At 40.8% G+C, this 22492-nt stretch overlaps 1 protein-coding gene across 2 annotated transcripts; it reads right to left on the reverse strand.

Moving 5' to 3' along the window:
* Positions 1–2733: 2733 nt before the first annotated feature.
* Positions 2734–22462, reverse strand: LOC105197415 (ATP-binding cassette sub-family G member 8). Of its 2 annotated transcripts, none has more exons than XM_011163750.3 (8): positions 21484–22462; positions 8242–8366; positions 7406–7671; positions 6636–6857; positions 5975–6257; positions 4627–5132; positions 3997–4463; positions 2734–3910 (listed from the first exon to the last, which is right to left on the reverse strand). In XM_011163750.3, the coding sequence occupies exons 2-8, from the start codon at positions 8352–8354 to the stop codon at positions 3314–3316; spliced, it is 2454 nt and encodes an 817-aa protein (XP_011162052.1). In that variant the 5' UTR covers positions 8355–8366; positions 21484–22462; the 3' UTR covers positions 2734–3313. The 2 variants fall into 2 exon arrangements, with proteins under 2 accessions (XP_011162052.1, XP_011162053.1); XM_011163751.3 differs by lacking the exon at positions 21484–22462 and adding an exon at positions 9345–9542.
* Positions 22463–22492: the final 30 nt, after the last annotated feature.

Genomic DNA, 22492 nt, shown 5'->3' on the forward strand with positions numbered 1-22492 from the left:
TTGTACCGGGTGTTCCACAAGCGAAAGATCCCGTCGAGTAAAAACCGAACAAGCATTCTCGATGCACGTGTGCTTTGAATTGACGTTTGATAGTCGTTCGAGATAAAATTCATTTTTTTCTATTTCTCTTTTTGTCGCCGAAAATCAGCAGATTTGCTGGATAAACACCACTCGCAAGTAGTCACGTCGCACAACTTTTGAAACGTCTTGTATCATGGCTAGTGCGGACCCATTACAAAGGAGTCTCGATTCATTGTACACGATAAGTTTGCTTTATTTAGACTCGATATCCGAGCTCCGAATTCCGATACTTGTGCGGACAATCCCTTTTATAGGATCGGCACGCAATTTAACGAGTCCGCGAGTAACGTTACCCAACGAATTTCCCTAATACGATCGACACGAAAATAGGCCGCAGAGCAAACAGCCGTTTTCGCAAACATCGATAGAATATTGGCTCCACCTTTGTTAGAGAAGCTCTCGTTCACTTACAAATTTAATTTGACTGCAGCCCAATTCTCTCTTATTTTTTTTAATATTGCAAAACAGATGAAACAGTGACGGCGTGATATAGGAAAAAAATTGAATCTATTCAAGAGGAAAATTCAACGTTCACATACATCTCTCTCCGGCGCAGATTAAACTATTGCGCAATATTATTTAAACAACGAGAGCTCCCAATTTAAGAGCGAGCAGGAAAGTCGTATTAATTTTTCCCTTTATGCAATATCACTGACATTTGCCAGCGATATATTTCCCAAATAAAATCACGCCACCCACTCGTTTATACGAAGAAAATTGTTTATTTTTTTTTTTATTATTATTAAAAACGTAGATGGGCAAGTGAGGGGAGGGGGGGGATTTAACTTTTTTTTCGAGGTCTAGAATTAAAACTGTTTTTACAAAATATTTCTCTGGCCTCGCCATTTCACGTGAATATATCACGTGTGCTTTTTCGCTTTTATATAAACGAACGAGTGTCATTCTGCTGCTAAATAAATTAAAATCGGACGGATATTATCAGCAATGTGTTATCAGCAGGCTTTAAAGTGAAAAGAATTTAATGTGATTTTTACTCCAATTAAAATTCCATCGAAAATCACGCTGGTAATTAAAATTAACTTTTTAACTGTAAATTTACTAATGAGAAACGAAAAGTATGGAATGCAATTTTCGATGAAATTCTATACTTTATAGAATATGGCAAAATATTAATAACGCGTTGCAACAGACAAATATATTTCTACGAAACGTTCGCAATCTTGATAATCGCGGGATAAGAGAGCATACGCATGAATCAATGCGTAACTGGAAAGCTTTCCATTCTTGCCGCCCTTATCAGCCGTTCTCGTATCATGCCGGTATCGCGCGAGAAGAAAACGATAAGCGATCTCTCGGCGAGGAGCGTTGCCGCGAGTTCGACGAACGTCGGCCGCACTAATTGGCGTAATTAATTGCAAACTCGATCGCGATGAAAGTAAGCGCTTACGTAAAAGCGAACTGTCGAGATGCGCCTCTGTGACCGACGACGAGCGAGAGTTCGCAAAAGCCCCGGATAAAGATCGATTACCTCACGCGAAATAGCGACAGTAAAATAATATTTAACGACGAGACCGTCCGATTTTCGCTTGGGTTTTCGCTTTATATATCAGTCGAATGAAATTTGGAATCGGGCAGTTACGTTTAGCGCTAAACGCGACGCTAAATTTAGAGAGCGATAGCAGTTGGGTTTGGATTCGATTAATGCACTCGCGGTACACAATTGTCTCTCCTTTTGGTGTTGCAATGATAATAATTTGACATTGGAAATTTTTAATAAAATATCGCGAGAGTGGATCTAAAGCGGTGTGGACGTGCAGACGCAAGTTGTTCTTATTTTTAATCGCACATCGCATTTCTTAGCATGCGTCATCCTCGGGATAAATTTGCTCGACATGGTATCGATTTCTAATAGACGTCTGAAGCTCGTTTATTAGACATAGGCTCTTTATAGCTTGATTTGCGTAGTATGGCACCTACAAAGAGTGGCATTTTATCGATCTCGAAACGAAAATGTACTTCGGTATCTACCTACGATTCCGACTATCCTACGCCTTTGTTCTACCGTGAAACTTTTATCGTGACTTGAATTTTCTCTGTTATCGTGTACGCTCAAGGAAGCTTCTAAAAGTTACTGCATTCTCGAATGATCTCGTGACTAATTTTCTCGCTTATTAAAATTAATTACGCGACAGATATCTTCAATATCGGCGGTTACAATCTCTAGATGGAGCCTACGCATGGAGACCCCGTTATAACTCGGAACAAATCAGTTATCATATTGTTGAAGCTACACCCCGCTGGTACTAAAATTTCCTGCAAAGTATCGATTTAATTTGATTAAGATAGTGAATGTCGAGACAAATTTCGTCGATTTAAAATAACCGAAGGAGATAACGCTTCTTTGAGTTCACTTTTTGTTTTATACAAGATATACAACAGCGATGTAAAATTCTTTTCTCGTTTAAAAATTATAAATTTTTATTCTCTTTTTAAAAATATATTGAATTACGCATTTAAAGATTAAAAGGATTATTCGGAAACAAATGACACTCGCATTTTTAATGTAGGGAATAAAATAAATATATTATTGCAAAATTTCCGTGACCTAAAGTTAATGTGAAAATAAATATGCGATCAAGCTTTTAAATATTTTTAGAAGGTGCGGTGAGTCAAAGAAAAGGGGCAAAGTTGTTCGTTTCGTGAAAATGTTTATTCCATACGGTTACAACAATAAAAGTTAGGACAATATACGAAGTATTAAGCGCGTTTATTTATCATTTATAAACAGTGAGCTTTTATTACGGGTAAAGCAACGTCTCGTTAAGCTTTGTACTCCATATCGTCTCTCTCTCCCTCTGTCTACTCTGCGAGTCCCTAAAGTTTTTTCCTTTAAAGAATCGCAACGGAGCAGACATTGATAAAACTTTACGAGCGCGATGCGAATTAGCAAAGTGGATTCTGCCAAAGTAGCCTTTTGTCAGAATCAAGTTCGAGGAGTTTTAGTCGCTAAAATTTGATAAAATACGAAACCTATAGATGACGAGAGAACATCCACGAGGATGTTAGCAACAAAAATGTTTCATGAACTCATACCTGGCTGGTACGTGATTGTTAATCTACAGTAAAGAATGTTGTGTCAATGAGAAAGTCAGTTAACATTATGACTCGCTCCGGGGACGGAAAGCTCACGAATACCTCAGGTCGATTTCGTGGCACTGTACGGTCTCAATTCTATTTCGCGATGACGAAACGTCTTCAACGTTTGGTAATATCAGGGTTTGTTCGGGGCGCTTCTGGGCCTCTTCGGAGTGGCGTACTTGACGCAGAGGAATCCGAAAATGATCAGCACGGCGACGACGGCCACTGCGACGCCCAGCAAAAATTCCCCCCGTACGTTTAACTTGTCGAGGCCGATCTCGCGAAGGGCCAACGCGCCGTCGGGCGGTTCGCACGCCGCTTGGATAATGATATCCTGTCGTTGAATCTGCTTGGGCTTGCAATTGGCCAGCTTTCCCACGCTCTCGCTCCTGTGTAGACGCGGCAACAGCAACGACAACGACCACTGCATCGGGCTGATCTGCTGATACCACGACGGCAGATTGTCCAGATGCAGAGTCACCCCGCCGGCCAGGGTCATCTCGCCCAGCACCACGCCGGCGAACAGTGCCGCCAAGTAGGTCCACTTGCACACGTGCGCGAAGAACGTGCAGATGAGATGCTGCAGCATCAGGTACAGCAGACCGACGGCGAGGTAGGTCCACAACGACGTCAGGTTCTCGTCCGGCACGAGATGTAGCCCCGACATCGCAAACGCTGGAGCCAGGTATATCAGATAGATCACGCACCAGGATAGCACACTGCAGCTGAGCTAGAAACGAAACACATTTTCTTTCAAGAGAAATTTTAAGATGAAATTCGAGATGAAATTTGAGATTTCGACGAGTGCGGGTTTACCTCAACGAGAATGTACATAAATCTACCATATAGCCCGTCCCTGATGTCCCTCTCCACGTACGGCCTATTGTTGGTCACGTCGCACATCGCCAGGAGACACAAAGGCCAAAAGAAGATGCCCAAACTAGCGTAATGATAGCCTACTCTATCTCGCAGATATAAATTCGATTCGCCGGCGACGTCCCAGAATATTGCACCGAGTAGAACACTGAGCGATGCGGAAATGACGATTTTCCGCAGCAGTCTTGTTAACGTCCACGGTTGACTGTAGATGAGCGTGCGTAACAATAGCCCGTAGAATTGCACAAATATATTGGGACCGGACATCGAGGGCGGAAGTGCGCCGGGTGGTCCAGGATCACTGATCGGAGGTAGCCTCGTTCTGGCCAGTTCCGCCAGATGTTCTATCCTTTGCGAAGACTCCAGCATCGCTTCCGCCGATAGATCATCCAGCGTTACTAAATCAACTAGAAAAGAAAAGAATAAAGAATTGTTTCTCTCCTTTACAAAGAAAAAGTTATAAAGAGCACAATTTTTCAGAATAATTTTATTCACAATTTATCAAGAATCTTCGCCGTGTGTTTTTTTTCTTCTGTAAGATCTAACTCAAAATAATGTGTCGTCACGTACGATAATAGTCGGACGGGTTCTTGAACGGCGGGCAGGGAAACTCGGCGAGAGCAAAATATGGCAGCATGTCTCTTCTGGGTCCGGAGTACATGATTCGACCGCCGGACGTTAGCGCGACCCTCGACACCATCGTCAGGATCTCGTAGGTGGGCGGGTGCAGGGTAAGAACGACGAGACGCTGACCGCGGCTGGCCCATTGCCTCAGGTACTCGACCAGAAAGAAGGCGTCGAAGATATCCAGACCGTGCGTGGGTTTGTCCAGAGCGATGACGTGAGAGTCTTGAAGCAGCCGGCAGGCGAGGGCCAAACGTCGGGCCTCGGAGGTCGTCAGGGTGTTCACCAGGCAGTGCTTGGTCGCCTCCAAGCCGAGCTCCTGCAGAATAGCCTCGGCCTCGAGCGAGGTGGTGCTGCGACCTCCTCTCAGCAACATGTAGAAGCTGAGAGTCTGCTGAGCCGTCAGCCCGGGGCTCAGGCCGTTCTCCGTGGGTAGATAGGCGACGCGAGATCTATTTTGGTTATTACAGTATTAACCATAATTGAATGAGCCATTTCGGAAAGGACGATATTTCGAATAAAATCTTCGGATATCCGGAAATGATCAAATTAAATTTTCAAAGATAACTTATTAGGCTATAGAAATATCTTTATTCAGATATCCGGATTAGATGATTCAAATTGATAGAAGAGGAAAATGGAATTCAAATGAAAAGACTACTTCGTGTTATACTCTTTCGTACAAATTATGACCGTAATGAAAGTTAATTGATACTTTCTCATGCGTAGCTTCTAAAATGTATGACGTAATTGAAGATTGTTCGAGTGGTACGAAGAGAAGTTAAAGTCCGAGATTAACTATGAGGCAATAATTAAGTCGGCAATTGAAGCGATAATTGTATAATGAGTGCCGCTCGTTATTCATCTTATTATTCAACTCTACTTGAAAATTTGTATGCTAATGCATTCGCTAGTTATAACCTGTTTCGCTAATGTCGGTTACCGTTAGACGTAGTTAATTAAATGTTCCTGTCTATTTGGATCATAGCCGGTGCTATTATCCTCATATTTATCTCATTTAATCGTTCTTATTTCTTATGTAAGCTCTTTATATAATTTCTAATGCAATTGAATATCGTTCGGTAGCAACGAATATTAACTAAAACTTTTTTATTCAAAAATTTCGGCTTCTCGTCCGCTTCAGGAATGATAAATTGTTCGAAGCAGATAAAAAACCGTGCGCAAAAAAAGTGTTTCTTTCACAAAGTAGCGTTACAAATCGCGCAACGCGTTTACTAGTTCACTGCCACGTTACAAGAAAGCGTACACGTGCAGCAAGGAGATTAGAAAGTACCTCAGGCTGCGTGCCGATACGGATCTTCCATTGAGCAGAATATCGCCCCTCTTTATACGCTTCCTACCCGCGATCGTCTCGATGATCTGTGTGCCTTCCTTCTCGGTAGTCGCCATAATGGCCAGCACCTCGGCGGCGCCGGCCTCGAGGGTGATACCCCGGAGAAGCGGTAGCCCGTCCGAGCCTGAGGCCTCCACGCCTCGCAGCTGCAGGTGAGGATGCTGCAGACACGGCATGGGTCTCAATGGCAGCGCGTAACCTTCCGGCCCCAGGATACCGTGTCCTGTAACAAGCCTTCCCTTGAAAAAGAAGAACTGATGAACTGATCACTATATCAACAACTGATGGTGTTTCATCAGTTACTGATGCAGCATCATTAGTTACTGACACAGCTAATCGGTTTATTTAAACACTTCTTCCTCAAGGATTAAAGTCGCGCATAATATCTCGTTAAAATCCAAAAATTTTTAAGGCCGAAATAAGTTGGAGTTCAATAAAAACGCTGGCCTTTATAAAATATTCATCGATTTCAAATTAATTTTGCGAATTTGTAATAAAGAAAAAGTGGCAAGAAGATGAGAAGTTCTCGGGGACTTGATTCTAATGTAAGAGAATATCGAAGATGTATATTTATCTTCGTCCATTTTCTTTCTTTTTTTACCGTGCGCTATGTATCCGGGATCGATCGGCGCGATGCTGTGTCGCCGATTGGTCCTGACTGCGCTCTGCAAAAGATTAGCCTCGCTGGCGCTCCTAAGCCTCGGATGCTCCCTCGTGACAGTTAACTGAGAATGCGCTGACTCCCTTGGGACAGCGTGGACATGTCTGAAGTCCGGATCGCTTCTGGCTGAACGCATAATCGAGGTCGTGTGTACCGGAGCACCTGCACGTCGAAGTAAAACTTGTAAATTTAATCCCGATGATCTTCAATTTCATCCAGTGATCCAAATTAAATGGCAAATTATGAAATGATACAATAATAACGTAGACAATTTTTAGAATCGCTCTCTTAATAACTTATCTAAAGTATTCTAAAAATATGCAGAGTCTTCTTTAATAAGCAATTATTGATTGAAGAGTATGATAAAACACTAATTAATATTAAAATAAAAACGGAAATGGCAGTTGTTGATTAAAAAGCACTATTTTAGATATCACGCTAAAAAAATTTTAATGAGACGTCTAGTTAAATAGTGATCAGTGAATCTTGTAGTTACTAATACCAAAACCTTAGTTACGTTTAATGAACTATTTGATCGTGAGTTGTATATAAAAAACAATTGTTCAGCTTACAAGGTTACAGATTGTTCGATCAAAACAACTACACGTTTAATAATTACAATTATAAAATTCGTTCAATTATAAAACACCATTTAACTAAACGTTTGGTCTATCTCACCGAATATTTCTGTGAATGCATCGATCTCGTACCTGCGTGCGACACTCGTCGTCCTTCCTCGCTGGAGTCGTAGCCGCTGGAGCCGTCGCGATTCCGCGAGCTGGGCGGCAGGACGCGTGGCAGGCCGAACTTCAAGTACGTGTAAGAGTTGTTGGCCAGCGGGCTCTTGGGTCCGTATCGCGGATGCCGCAGGATGCTCTGCACCGTGGAGTCGCGCAGCTGAAAGTTCCCGTACGGCAGCGGCGACTTCTCGGCGGAGCCGAGCGCGGAGTCCGTGAAGTCGGAGTTGAGGTTTTGCCTGCGGAATCGCGAAAATGCGTATACCTGGCGCGCGTCAACATTCCACCACGCTTTAATATCCATTCCTTGCATACAACCAGACGTTCTCAGTTAATTAGATGAGAGAGAGAGTTAATTGCACGATTAAAATGCATTTTTTTAGTGTCGTGTAACGTGAGTACGCGGAGCAATTCGCATTCTCCTAAATCTCGCCCGCCGGATTATCTAAAAAGAAAAAGGAAGAATGACAGTATGTGTGTGTGTGCGTGTGTGAGACCCTTCGTGAAAGGATCGACACTTGCCGTTAAACGAGTTACATGTTCCTTAGTCACGCATGCCTGATAATATTCACTGACATTTAATATTTTTAATGATAATAATGATAGCGTTGATATAATATACACGAAAGAGTACAGTAAATTATAAATCAACAAGTCCGATCGGCAATTCCTTTCACGTGGCGAGCAGCAAAAAAGATGACACAGCATTCGCTTTGGCGTTCCGCCTCCGGTCAGGCTTGAGATTGGACAACGTAACGGGCGCGGGGATACGCGGATTACACGCTTGCACTTTAACTACAAGTGTTCACCTGTAAATCGACCATGCGTGCAGATCCTCGCTGGCCGGCGGCTCCAGCCCCCTGGTGTCCAGAGCTCCCGGCACCGAGTACCTCCTCTCCAGCTCCCAGGCTTCCGAGCCCATATTTTCCGGTGGCTGCACAGAGATTGCGGATGCGACCGGTTAAATTTCCGCGAATTAATCCAAGATGTATGTAACGTACGCCTCTCCTTTTATTTTAATTAACCGCGCTTTAGCGCCGCCGAGGGGGAAAGTAAGGGAAAGGAAAACTCTCTCTCTCTTTTTTTTTTATCAGTTTCCATTTCGAATTGGAGCGAATCGATTAGTCTGCGGCGATATCGTCTTGCAATTTTCAAACGAAAGGAGAATAATAAGGTGTCTTTCGTTTGAAACGGAATTGATATAATTTCGATTCGACGTGTGAAACGTATATTTTGTTACAAAGAAGAAGGCGGGAAGAAAGTTTTATTGGAAAGACAGTCTTCCCGTCTTATCCTTGGAAATTCTAATATTCTTCTCCGAAGGATCGCATAAAACATCCGGTAGACGTTCGCTCGGCGAGCAAAATAAATTACATCGAAAATTTTACGAAGGAACTTTCGCGAGCGCTTTCCACGCGCGAAAGACCCTCTGACTTGGTATGAATTTATCGCTACCACAACGCTCCGCAAGGACGTCCGCGCGGCACCGAATTTATTGCGCAACACGTCGGGAGGCTGTTATTAAAGTCTCCCCGCGTACTAGAAGGGATTTCTTTCGCGTGTACCCCGCCGTGTATCTGCTCGGCTCGCCTCGTCCCGGAAAGTTCTGTAAGAGTACATGCCCACGGCCGACGATTTGACTCGCGAGCAAGCGCCTAGTAATTTCAAAGGCGCGCCGATTATACGGAATACCATACCGGCGTGGTTCTCAGCCTCTTCAGGGTGTATCCCGCGGCCGGACGCAGCCGCGTCCGTCAACACGACCTCTCATGACGGATTTATGCGCCTATATCGTTTAAGCGACGAGAAAATCAAGAGGCAAGAGAGAGCCCTCAAATACTACGGTATTAGACGAATAGGACTGTGATATGCGAAGTAGTATCAAGTAGTGAACGGTCAATTGGAAATTTACCTGAATCGGTTGAATAATCAGATGTTACTTCCCTCATCTCCATGTAATTATCAGAGAAAGCATATTCGAACGTTGTCCACTTTCTTTGTGAAATTGCAATGTGACAACTTTGCCTGTTTCTTCCAGAGTTGTACCGTAAATTTCAAGACCCAAAACAATTAGAATGCAGATCATCGAACAAATTTAATATTTTATTCTTAAATAAAGTTTACATAAAATAACAAAGAAATATTGTTTTTTGTATAGGAATATATATTTTTTACTATAAAACTTTTTTTACGTACATAAATTTTTAATTGAGAAAAAAATTAATAAATTAAAGTTTACGTGATATTTCACAAAACTCACTTGGATTTTATTAAAAAAATAAAGATACCATCACTTGCATTTTATTTGTTAAAAGTAGTACAGTAGTTGTGTCGAAGAGCAATATATTCTCTTTGTAATTGACGCAATTTCAAGATTTCATACATTTTTTTGGAAAAATACATTTAGGTTGAATTAAACTTGAGAAATTTATTTTTAAGTAAATACCACTTGCGTTGAAATAGAAAGATTTTTTAATGATAATATAGAAATAGTACCACATGGGTTTTGTGTAAAAATTAAAGAGAGTGTCACATGGGTTAGAATAGGAAAATTTTTCATTGAAAATACAAAGATAGTACCCAGTTGGGTTTTGTAGAAAAAAACATCAAGTTAAAGTTTACGTGATGTTTCAAACAAATAATTAATTAAAGTTAAAAATTAAGTTACTCAAAGTTACGAAGTTAAGTCGAAAGTTATTAACTTTTCAACTTTCTCATTTAACTTTTAACTAGTTACTACTCAACTCTGATATTTTTCCTTGGAATCTAGCTCCGTCTCGACAAGTCGCGCGCGTTGCGTTCTAGCGACCCTATACGGATTTCTTCTCGCCGACAGAAAACTGCAGGTAGTATCCCGTAGTTCCCGCCGGCGAACAAAGGGGGATGGCCTCGTCGAATTTTATCGCGATGCAGCAAATTGTTCTTGCCCGTGCTCGATCGCCCGTAAAGAACGGAATGTGCAGACCGCGGCGGAGAATGCATCTCCCCGCGCTGGTACGTACACGCCGTGCAGTCACGGTGCATACTCGTCCGCCCGTATTGTGTTGAAGCATCTATAAATATCTGTGCGGACTTTCGCGTTTCTTTCCGTATATTTAGATAATTTTCCACCTCTTTACATATCTTGACCGTTAAAAGGTACTAGCGAGCAAATTCGCGAATTGCCCTCTGGAATTATTAGCTTGCTAAATATCACGTCGCGCGATTCAAGATAAGACGTCATTAGACTGTCAGTTATAAGACTGTTACTTGCTTTTTGCGCGCACCAACGGCCATTCGAGCATTATGCAGCGAGCTGATGGATCGCGGCAAAAACCACGATAGAGAGATAGTAATTGCCACGTATGCCGGAAATTACCGAGTGTGGCAATATCGTAGCGTATAACAGTAAGTTTAATGACGCAATTATGAAAAGCGGCGCGGCAAAATGTCAGCTGGTCGCAGGCTACCGTAGCAGGCCCCGAACGACCGGGAAATCGCTGATAACGCACTGGTTTCCGTATTTTCGCTTTACCTGTTAACCGGTATTCTGGATCGCTTGCTTTTATGAGCAGCGGATCTAAATGCCCGCTCGTTTGCATAATATCTCACACCCGACGCGCCGCGCGTTACAGGCGACGACAGCTTCTTAAACGTTACATCATGGACTTTCTCTACGTGCAAGGTCTCGCATCCGTAATTTATCAATTCTCCGAGTCGTGTAACGTGTAATACACATACCCAAGATAGATTGACTCAAGTTCACGCTTTAAAAATCTTATTTTTTAACAATTTAAATGATTTTTTCAAGTAGGTCATTTTTCTTATTCCATCTACGATATCCCGGCTATCTAGCTATTTAACTTTATTACACGTGTTTTATCTTTTACTTAGTTCTGCTTCAAAAGTTTTATGTCAATCCCTCGTCCATATTATTTTCTATATTTTTGCCTTTTATGTTTCATGGAATGTTCTACTTCAGTTTGTATACGAGTATATGAGACGAGTTCCGCGTTTTAATCTCACGTTTCATCGTTATTGTTAATTATCATTTTTGTCATTTAATCGCCGTCTAATTACATACGTCGCGTTTCGCGTTCCACGTTGCGGCGCGAGACGTCGCGTTCTATATCGAATAGCTGTCAGGACCTCGTCACCGTTATCAGAAGAGAAACATCGCACCGCGCGGGAGTTCTGCAGGCGCCAAGAAGGCGCTCGCAGGAGGATAAATATCATTGGCGTTTGTACGGGGACACGTGTAACTATGCCTCTCGAAGGAGGCGAGCGCAGCATCCCATTTAACGGTGGTGCCCGCGACCTAAAAACGCGCACGCAGCACCTGTTTCATTGCCATTGCCGCACGACAGCTTTTAATGGCTTTTCGCAAACGCGTTGTACACCTTCAAAATCCGTTCTATACCGGGTGCTCGAACAACGCGTATTCTCCAGAAAAATAGTAAAACTCATATTCACAAATAATAAAAAAAAACACACACACACAAAATTTACAGAATAATAAAAAGCTATAAGGAATAAGAGGAAGTGGCGTGTTTCAGTTGAAACGGATCTTGTTGCTTAATATAATAATATTTTTATATCATTTATTAAATATATATTTTAGTTCTGTAAATAGTCTGCCAATGCAGTTCTCAGACAAGTTGTATGAATAAGATTATATTTTTGTAATTTATTTACTTTATTTCTTATTAAACATTAAATTATTTTTTACAACATTAAGAAAAATCTCAATTTTTTTTGTATAAGTATTTTAAGTATTTCAAGTTTGATTGATACAAAGTTTTATTGTGATTTTCTGTTTAGTTACTAAATAAATAAATAAATTTTATTTATTTTACAGAACTGATCTCTGCTTTGCAATAAAATTTTACATAAATTATCTTCAATGATTAATGCACTTGACAAAATAAATTTAAATTTTTTTATTTTATTATATTTTTATTAAAGCACATGTGTACTTCTTACTGAAAGAACTTTTTATCCAGATAGAAAATCGCCACCAATTTTTTTTTCTCCTACTTTCAAATATAAAATAACGCATAGTCTTTTATAATTTTCTTAATGTTTTGAGAAATATCTTATACCTTGAAATGCAATTGTAAACTAATTCAAAAGTTACAATATTGCAATTTCCAGTTACCGTAATAAAATAATAAAATTCAAAAGTTACGATATTGCAATTTCCAGTTACCGTAATAAAATAATAAACTCTTTTTAGAGACTATATGCAGGACTAGCACGTACTCGTATATTTCAGTACTTACGAATAAGTGCGTTTTGATAAAACTTTAAAAGAACGGTATGGGGTGGTAGAACGTAGAAACGACTCGACAGATGTATCACTTTTACGATATACAATACGATAACGAGAGCGCAAGATTACTTCCAAGTAAAAGTCTCGACATCGTTAATCTTGAAGCGTCGTGAATTAACGATCTTCATTATTCTCCCATCGGAGGGCAAGTCCCATCGCAATCCTCGTTGCGAGTCGCCCTAATGAATTTCGGAGCAAACGAAGCTCAAAGACATTATACATACTATACATTTCGCGCGAGAGCGAATTATATTTCGGATAATTGAAGGATTAAATTAATCGGCGTCTTTTCCCGCCTGTGAGAGAGAATCGACCTTGTTCTCGACGGTGATGTATACCGAACAGCGTTTCGCTGGTCGATTATTTCGAAGTTGTTTGCGCGGTAGGAAACGCACAAACCATCTGCCTTATCGCTCCGGCGCAACAACAGGTTTTAATTCGTCTTCACGTGTCAGTTTGCGGTATGTGATCACGTTTCCGAGTTCCACGCGAGTGCGAAGACGTATCGGGTGTCCGGTGAATACACATCGAGGATATTGACCACGTAATCGCGATTCTGTAAAAAGAAAACTACATATAAACTACTGGCCAGCGAAGAGTCGTTGCTAAAAACGAATCGTCTTGCATAAGATGAGATTTAACCTGCCAGAATTGCACAAATGTCGAAAAAATTCTCGCGAGACCGAGAAGAAACAGTTTATTACGAAACTGAGACCTTCAAGATTTTTCTTCGTTTTGCAACGCAAACTTTACTAAGATACTTTAGAGGCAGGCGTTAAATATTCACCACGATACGCTGTACCCAGCTTGTGAGTCTCTCGCACAATACTCTTGTACAGGTGAGATTTGTTGGCACTCGATGACGATTTAATATCGCGTCAGCGCAGATGTTACATTTACAGACGGAATGCGCAGAATTACATAATCTGTTACAGCGCGAGCAGCTCGGAATTACACTCCGGATGATACACGGAGGCGCATTTCTGGTTACCGCAGATGCTGATGGAATGACATTTTTTTTTCCCTCGTCCCGGAACTTCCCGTTAGAAGTGACTCATCAGCGAGTCCCTTGAAACTGAGCTGGCTCAGAGGTACATACAGGAATGTTCATGCTGCGTTCTCCCGTGAGAACCGGCAAGATTGAAATCGCACACCGTATCTCATCGAAGGAAAAAAAGAAGCTCGCGCCGTGCGCCAGCACGTCGTCGCGTCGTTTGACGGGAGTTACGATGTTCCTTGCAGAGAGAGAGAGAGAGAGAGAGAGAGAGAGAGAGAGAGAGAGAGAAACGAAAATCAGATATTCCGTGGAGGATAAAAAGGTACGCTTGTATAACATCATTTTAGCGATAAATTGGAAAAATTCGTTAATTTCCTTCTTTCGCGACGCGGACGAGTAACCGATTCTTTGCGAACTTTCGTTCGCACAAAGCGGATGTGAATCGCGCGTAGTTTTACCTACGCGCGAGAGACAAGTGTCGGATGATCGAGGATCAGAATGTTATGTCACACGATGCCGTTGTACGTGTGCGTTAGATTAATTCGCGTCGGCAGAAATAGCTGTGATATCTTCCGCGATGCGCCGTCATAATAGGGATTGCGACGTAACACGTGTTCATCGGTGAAGTCATCAACGGATCGTCGCTATGAAACTCTTTGCGCTGCAGTGTATGTACGTTTGCAAACAGCTGACATTTTTAACTGGCAAGAAATAACGGTGCAATCCATATTAAGTACGCGTTTCCGCGATGCGCGACAAACAGCAAATTCTTTTTTTTCGCACGAGCGATCGATTGCTCCTTTTTTTATTTCTGATATTTGAAAGAATCACCGAGATGCCTCACCATTGATGCAGCTAATTATACGAAGTATTTATATATGTATATAGGAGATGTCGCGAAAATCGCGAATCAAAGTATGGCAAAAAAAAGTTCTTGAAAGATAAAATGAAATAATTATTTGTAGATGTTTATTTCAAGCAGTGTTTTAAGATGTAAAGACTTAAAGCTGGTTAGTCAGAGATTTACGTTTAGATGTCACCTGTCAAGTGGTAATTAATATTGCATGCGCGACTCATGGACATTTAAATGTAGTCATTAGACAGCTTTAAACTTTTATATCTCGACAAGATTGATATTGGAAATGAAAATTTACAAATAACTACTTAATTTTTTCGAGAATATCCTTGCTACAGCATTTTGATTCGCAAATTTTGGGACACTCTGTATATCTATTAAACTAATGAAAATTATAAACAGAAAAATAGAAGATTACATTCTAAATTTCTTCATGTACAATGAGTATCTTAAATTTATGCAAGGAAAATGCGACATAATTAATATGAAAAGGTAGCTGTAGAGACATAAGAAAAAATAAAATGAAAAAAGCCACTGTTCGAAATAAAAATGTGCAAATATTACAACTTAATTATTCGAGAGCATCCTTGTTACAGCATTTTGATTCGCGAATTTTGACGCACTCTTATACCTATACTGAGAGAAAAATTACTAAATTTTAATAAATTATTTATTTGAATGGAACTAATGAAATATTTATTAAGTGTAAATATATATTTATTTAGTGCAAGAACCATTAATTTAAGTATCATTCTTTCTTGTAAAGTAAATATTTATATATATTATAAATAAATATTTTATTCTTTCTAAAATCTTTGGAGCGGAATTCCTAAATTTTAATAAATATTTATTTAAATAGTACCAACTCTCTAAATTTTTTAAAGTGGAATTTCATCTAAAAGAGTGGAATTCCACTTTAAAAGTGTGAAAATCCTGTCAGTCTTGATAAAGAGTGGCAGGATTTTCACACTTTTAGAGTGGAATTCCACTCTTTTAGATGAAATTCCATTCCAAAAAATTTAGAGAGTTGGTACTATTCAAATAAATATTTATTAAAATTTAGGAATTTGTTCTCTTAGTGTATTAAAATAATAAAAATTATATACAGAAAATAGGAAAATGGAAGACAACGTTCTAAATTTCTTGTATAATGAGCCAAGAGAATCTTAAATTCATGTATTGAGAATGCGATATAATTTATCATGAGAATATAGTTGTAGAGACACGTAGGAAAACAATAAAACGATAAGAAAATTGTAATTCTAATAAGGAATTTAGTTGAAGTTGGGGGATTTACTTCTGGATGTGGCACAACTCCTCCTCGTGGTCGAAGTCACGGGTTTAAGTTCACCTGGGTCTCCGTGTCACCGCCACGGAGACGACCGACGAGACGTTCCCGCACGAGCAGTACTTAACTTACCCGCATATGAAAGGAGAAAGAGCCCGCGGGTTTGCAAGCGCGATTGCGTCTGCAATGACAATGGACGCGGTTCCCGCTGCACGTCGAGCAGTCCTTGCCTGAGTCTCACGATCGTGCATGGAATGATTTAACTCACGCGTGATTACGGATGCGAGACGTCGCGGATTTGGCCAACACCTTTCATAAAAGAACGTCTCTCGGAAAGGATGTGTCGGAGTCGCGCGGGAAATTTATTCTCTGTAATTAATCCGACGTGTCTCTTAAAAAGATTTACGTGATTTACGACGTCGACTTTAATACTATTCTTTCTTTTTTTTTTATTTCTTTCTTCGACGAATTCTCAAAGAGGCAACAAGGCAATTTTTCTCGAGGTACCGAGGCAACAGAACCTCTTCGGTGCGAATACTCCGCGAGCGTGCAAATGTTTGAATAATTGCATTTGCATATTAGCGCAAGAAGAACAGAATTGTGTCGCGACGGTTGCCCCCTACGTCCTTCTCAATTTGCGTAATACCGTGATTTTTGCGACGACCGATAACCGCCTCTCGCGGGGCCTGGTTAACTGTTCATTTGCATATCCCGTTTCTGCAACAGTTGTATCGAGCGACGAGCGTGCCTTTTCGCGATATGAATTCACCATTAAACGCCACTGCGGTCGCATATCCGCCGCGGCTTTTTGCCGGCTTTTGCACGCGCGCACAACTGGATCGCCGTTTAATACATGGTACGAGAAGGAAAGTGCGGATATGGCGCCGCGCGGTATATTCGTAAAGGCCGGCGATGATACGCTCGGAAAAACGGGCCTGCCGCATGCGCCTATTGCGCGCAGCTGAGCATGTCGGAAGCAGGCGGAAAGTGACGTCTAATATCTCGCCGGACGTATACGTATATAATACCCGTATTCGCGCGCGGATACCTGGAAAAATCGCCGGTCGCGTGATCGCTCTTACGGCGATCGCAAATTCGCATCGCGATTCTGAATTCGCGGTCACGGTGTTTAATACGAATCAAGGGTTAAGCGGCTGAAAATGAGAACGTTTGCTCGGAGGTGGTCTACATGCGATCTCTCTTTTCTTGCATTTAATGCTGTTCGAGTATTTTCCGGTTCTTCGTTTCCTGCATTTTTTCCAAAAACGCGAGTATTCATGGAACGTGTTGCCTCGCGTGAAAAGCGTTCAACGGAAAAGGTGAAAAGGAATGCTTGCTTTTAGGGACGTTTTGACTGTATAATGTACGAACTAAAAGTTATTGAAATTTAAAAACTGAAAGGCTTTCTCTAGGTTTATAAAAAAATTTTGGCCGCAAATGTCCGAATTTTGGCCCTGAAATTAGCTGCAAAGAAGGAAACATTGAAAAATTTGATTTATATAATGGTTTTTGCAGCGAAAATTATTGCACAAATATTTATTAGAGTTTTATTAGTACAAGTAAAAATTTTGATTTAAGTGGTAATACTACTTCCTCGTCAAATTTGCGAATAAGTACTGCAAAACGCGATTTTACATAAGAATCAAGAGTAAAAAAAAAAAATTAAATAGCTCTCAAACCAACAACGTAAACTGTGCTCAAATTTTACACAGATACTCAAACGTACTATACAGAAAAAAAAAATTAGTATCAAATTAACAATTCATTGTTTCATGTATAAGCAAGAAGATAAAATCTTCTTGGAAGAATTTATAATCTTAAGGAGACATAATTTGTTTACATAAAGAAAAAAAATTTTCTTTATGTAAGCAAATTATATCTATTTAAGATTATAAATTCTTCAAGAAGATTTATATTTATATATTATATTCAACGAATTGTTGATTTTGTAGAATCTATGAAAGTTTTATATTTGTGATGTTTTGAGATATAACACGTGCATCCTTAACTTTGAGTTTTTAGGCTGCTCGAGTGGATTGCTTTCAGTCTTTTTTCTTATTGCGTGCAGATACGGTATTTGTGGTATACACGTTAGATAAGTGAAAATTGGAAGCGCTATATAACCACGCGGAATGTCTCGTATTTAGGGCTCTCTCTCTCTCTCTCTCTCTCTATCTCTCTCTCTCTCTCTCTCTCTATCTCGGCTCTCAACGAACGGAAACAATATCTCGATTTCATGATCTCCAGAATCTACTGTGGGACTATCCCACGCACTGATTTCTATGGCTATGTTTGTACGCCAGTGAACCGTGCACGCGTGTCCGTGCGCACCTAAATAAAACACACCATGGCCTGGATTGTTACAGTGTTACAGCGATAATTACCCGTACACGCAACGCGGTTGGAAACCGTGATGGAAAGTCTACCGAAAACCGTCCCGCCGACCCACATACGACGCGTGTACCTCAAACGATCCGAAGTGTGCGCTTATACCTAATTATCTCGATTAATTAAACGCCAGTAATCCGAATGATTGTAGCTTTAGGAAAAGAGATCGTGTCCGTGTATCTTTCCGCCTTTTATCCGTTCCTAAAGTTTTGCAATAAGAGAAATAGCGCAGAGAATTAAAGAAAAAAATCATTCGATTAACATGGTAATTGGAGCACTTATAGTTAAAAATGCTTTAATTATGGGATAAGAAATGGAAAGAAATTGTCGGGAGAAATGTAATTATTTTTAAGTGTAAAAGTGTATATTTAATAAGAGATCTTTTTCTTTTTAATACTAGCTACGTGTGCGTTATTATTAATCAAATAGAATGTAAGTAGAAAGTATTTTCGTTGCCATTCCACGGAATACATGTAGCGCTCAATCATAACAAAATTAGACAGCGGCTGAATGCCGATAGTACTTTTACTACTTCATTATAAACGATGATGGGCATTATCGGGCCGTAAAACTTCACTGGAGAATGCGGGATAGAAGCGAGGTCGGCTGCTAGAACGATTTTTCGATACTTCACCGAGGCAATCATTCTACCTTTCCTATTCCACCCCCCTCGCGCGCGGGGAAAGAACGAAAATGGAGGAAGATCAAATTGAAATTGCAAATCACTCGTCGAAGCACCGTGCGAGGAAGCGTCGAGGCAAGCGCTCCTATGCGCTCGTTAAAGTCTCCCGGCGTGACTCCACGATTTCGCCGAGTTACGTACGGGCCTATCGTCGCGCGCGCCGCGCGCCGTTAATGAAAATCGCGGCAACTCGCGATACGATTATGCATTCGAGACGTGTATCCGTCGTGTCCGATCGAAGTGAACGGATTGACGAGAATTGAACCCTCACCTTTCCGCCTCGCGATCGCTAGGGTCTTGCATACGCTAATGTGGAAATAACGCGCGAAGGAAGTAACGGGCCGGCGCAAACGCTTTTGCTTTTTATTAAAGGAAATGAAAGGAAATACGCCTTGAGAAATATGAATAAAGATATTCATATCTGTAGAAAAAGAAAAAGAGAGAGAGAGGGAGGGAGGGAGGGAGAAGGCATAAATAGACATCGAAGACTTTGCACTTTGGTCTGAGGTTAGATCGAACCGCCATGCATGGGCACAGCGAAAATCGAATGCAACAGATAATTATCCAATTGTTTAATTGAGATTAAAAAATGAAAGTTAGGTAAATACTTGGGGCAAAGAATGAGAGTATAACGTTAAATTTCTTATTTAGAAAAAGATCGAAAGATTAAATTCCGATTTTATTGCAGGATTTTATCGCATCTAGGCCGAAAGGATATCCGGCGGCTCCGGTATATTTTTTTCTACGTGTATTACTCAAATAGGTGCTAGGGTACTTGAGCAGAAAAAATATAGTCTATTATTATTTGCTTTTTCCACAGCGAAATCTAGAAAAGAGAGTTCTCGGAGCAACGTTTCACGGCCAACGACATAAATCGGGTGCTTTCAGCGAGTTTGTAATCTAATCGAGTAATAATCCGCCCACTCAGGAAAGTAAAACATTATCCTCGCGGAGTAACACGAGTGGAAGTAGTAGTTTCGCGCGCACATGATAGAAAACTTACGCTACAGTAGTTTAGAGTATGGCGAAATACAACACAATGAGCTGCGTCGTTTTGCAACACGGAGCATTTTACTTCACAATAAAAATTATCTATTTGGCATTGTGGGAGCAAGAAAACTATGTTACCTTTAATAATAAAAATCAAATTATTCTGTTAATAATGTAGTCGCCGGTACACGCTGTAAAATAAAACTTTTCCTTTTCTGTTGTTATATTATTTTACTTTTTTACGTCGACTTTTTATCAAAATAAATCAATGGTAACTTTTATTAATAGTAATATAGAAATATACGAGTACGCATAATTGTCTCGTGCTTATACAGATTACGATTCTCGAGGATTGCTTGTCAGTGAGTCGCGCGTTTTTTTTCCTCGAGAAGGAAATGCATATGGAACGTTTAAGCTGTATATAAGCGTTTGATTCACGTTCGACGACAGGGAACCTGATTTTGCATAACAAGAAAGACTCGCTGATACAGTGAAAGCAACAAGTGATTAACAACCCTGCCGCGCCGTGTTACTACTTTTTCGAAGGTGGTCGATCCGCTCCATAGATTCCGAAGAATCTTAGAATGCACTTTTTCGTTTCCGAAAGCACGGCAACATTTTCCACCGTGCTGTATAATTAGACACGCACACGAGACTTGTCATGTGCAAAAGACTCTCTTCTATCTTTGACTAATTATATCGTTCCCCCAATAAGCATGCGAACATACGTATATCTTTGAATATAAAATCATGTATTTTTTTACAATAGAAGACACCGAAGTGTAGTACTCTCAAATTGTCAAGTAATCAGCTATTAAGAGGCTAGTAAGAGTAACCGCGGTTGTTAGTGCGTATTTTCGTATTTTGTCAAATATTTTTGTATAACAAAAGAAAATTTTTTAACAATTTCCTCGCTAGTTTGCGATAAATAAATAGCAAAAAATCTAACAAAAAATAAAAAAATACTCAATTAAATTTATCAAATTATGTTAATTAAAAAAATTATTACATATCTTTACCAACTAAATTAGAAAAATAATAAAAAGTATATAAAAATAACGAGTAAACAGCTCGTACTTGCAAAGCAATGAAGGAAAAATTGAAGGCTGACAAACGAGCAAAATAATGTGTAACTTTTTATGATAAATTTTATTTAATCACAAAATATTCTGAACGTTTTGGCTTACTCTTCCTCAGCAGTGTTAATAAACAATGCTAAAATTAAAATATAGATATAAGAAAAAAACTGTAAAATAAAAAATGTTATCTTTGATATTTTTCAACTTAAGGGGATTGCAGAGAAATAGGTTCCAATCTCTATCAGCGAATAGAAATAGAAGAAAACAAATTTCCATTCCATGGAAGAACCCGTAAAGTTTAGTCGACATCGCGCAGACCAAGGTTTACGAGAGCACGTTCAAAAAATCACGGAACACGCGTGAAGGCGCACGCAACGAGGGCTGAGAAAAGGAGAAACAGAAAGAGAAAGAGAGAGAGAGAAAGACAGAGAAGGCGCTGATCTTCGTGACAATGACTCACCGGCTATGTATTCGCGCTGGGCCTTTCAACCTTGGAAGCTGGTAGAGTCACGACGACGACGCTGCTGCCTCCTCTCCATTCCGGTTCGTCGTCCTCCTCCGCCGATCGCCGGTCGATCGGACTTTCCGCACTTCGCGTGACAGAGAGGAAAAAAAGGGATGCACTTTCCTTGCGTGCGAGAGGGTCGTCACACCCGCGAGGTTGACAAAAAAACGACCTTTCTCTCTTGATCGACGCGTCGTTACCGTCGTCGTCGTCGTCGTCGTCGTCGTCGATTCTTACCCGGAATATCTCCGTCGGCTCGCGATCGAAGCGTAGCGCTAGGTATCGCGCGACTCGCCGGAGTCCTGCTCGAACGCTGGCCGCCACCGCTGACGGAGGAGCCCACCGAGGCCCCCACGAGTTTTCCCTCTCCGGGGCCCTACCGGTACCCCACCGACAAGTTCGCAATGGCGTGAACGCGCCGGGTCCGCGAGATGGCTTGCGCCTTGCGCCCATCTAGCGTGGATCCTCCGCGCTTTTTTGTAGCCTCCGTTTCTTCGTTCCTTTCCTGCCTCTTCTTGCGCGTTCTTCAGCTTTGTTTTACATGCGGCGAGATCTATTCGAGTTATTGATGAGTTATTGCTTTCAGATGGGAACGAAGGCATAACTCGTAGGTAGAACCCAGATAAAACAGAGCAAAGTAAAAGCGAGGCAGATGCAAGTTAATGTAACGAGAACTGAAGTATCCTCTCTTTAAATTCTTCGGAGTGGAATCTCAAGAATCTGAAGAATGCAAATTCAGCCACACTTTTTCAAGAGTGGCTGAATTTTCGCTCTTCAGAGTGAGATTTCGCTTTAAAGAATTTAGAGAGTTCGTCAGATCTTTTCTTCTTCGATACCTGTCCGATTGATTGAGGAACTTATTGAAAAATTCCTTACGTTATTTATCCTGTATTCGAAGATTTGTATACATTTTAAAATAACGATAACAATTAATTGAGATTCTGATTATTATGGAACGACTATA

The sequence above is a fragment of the Solenopsis invicta genome, chromosome 2 (assembly GCF_016802725.1).
Source record: "Solenopsis invicta isolate M01_SB chromosome 2, UNIL_Sinv_3.0, whole genome shotgun sequence".
Lineage (NCBI taxonomy): Eukaryota > Metazoa > Arthropoda > Insecta > Hymenoptera > Formicidae > Solenopsis > Solenopsis invicta.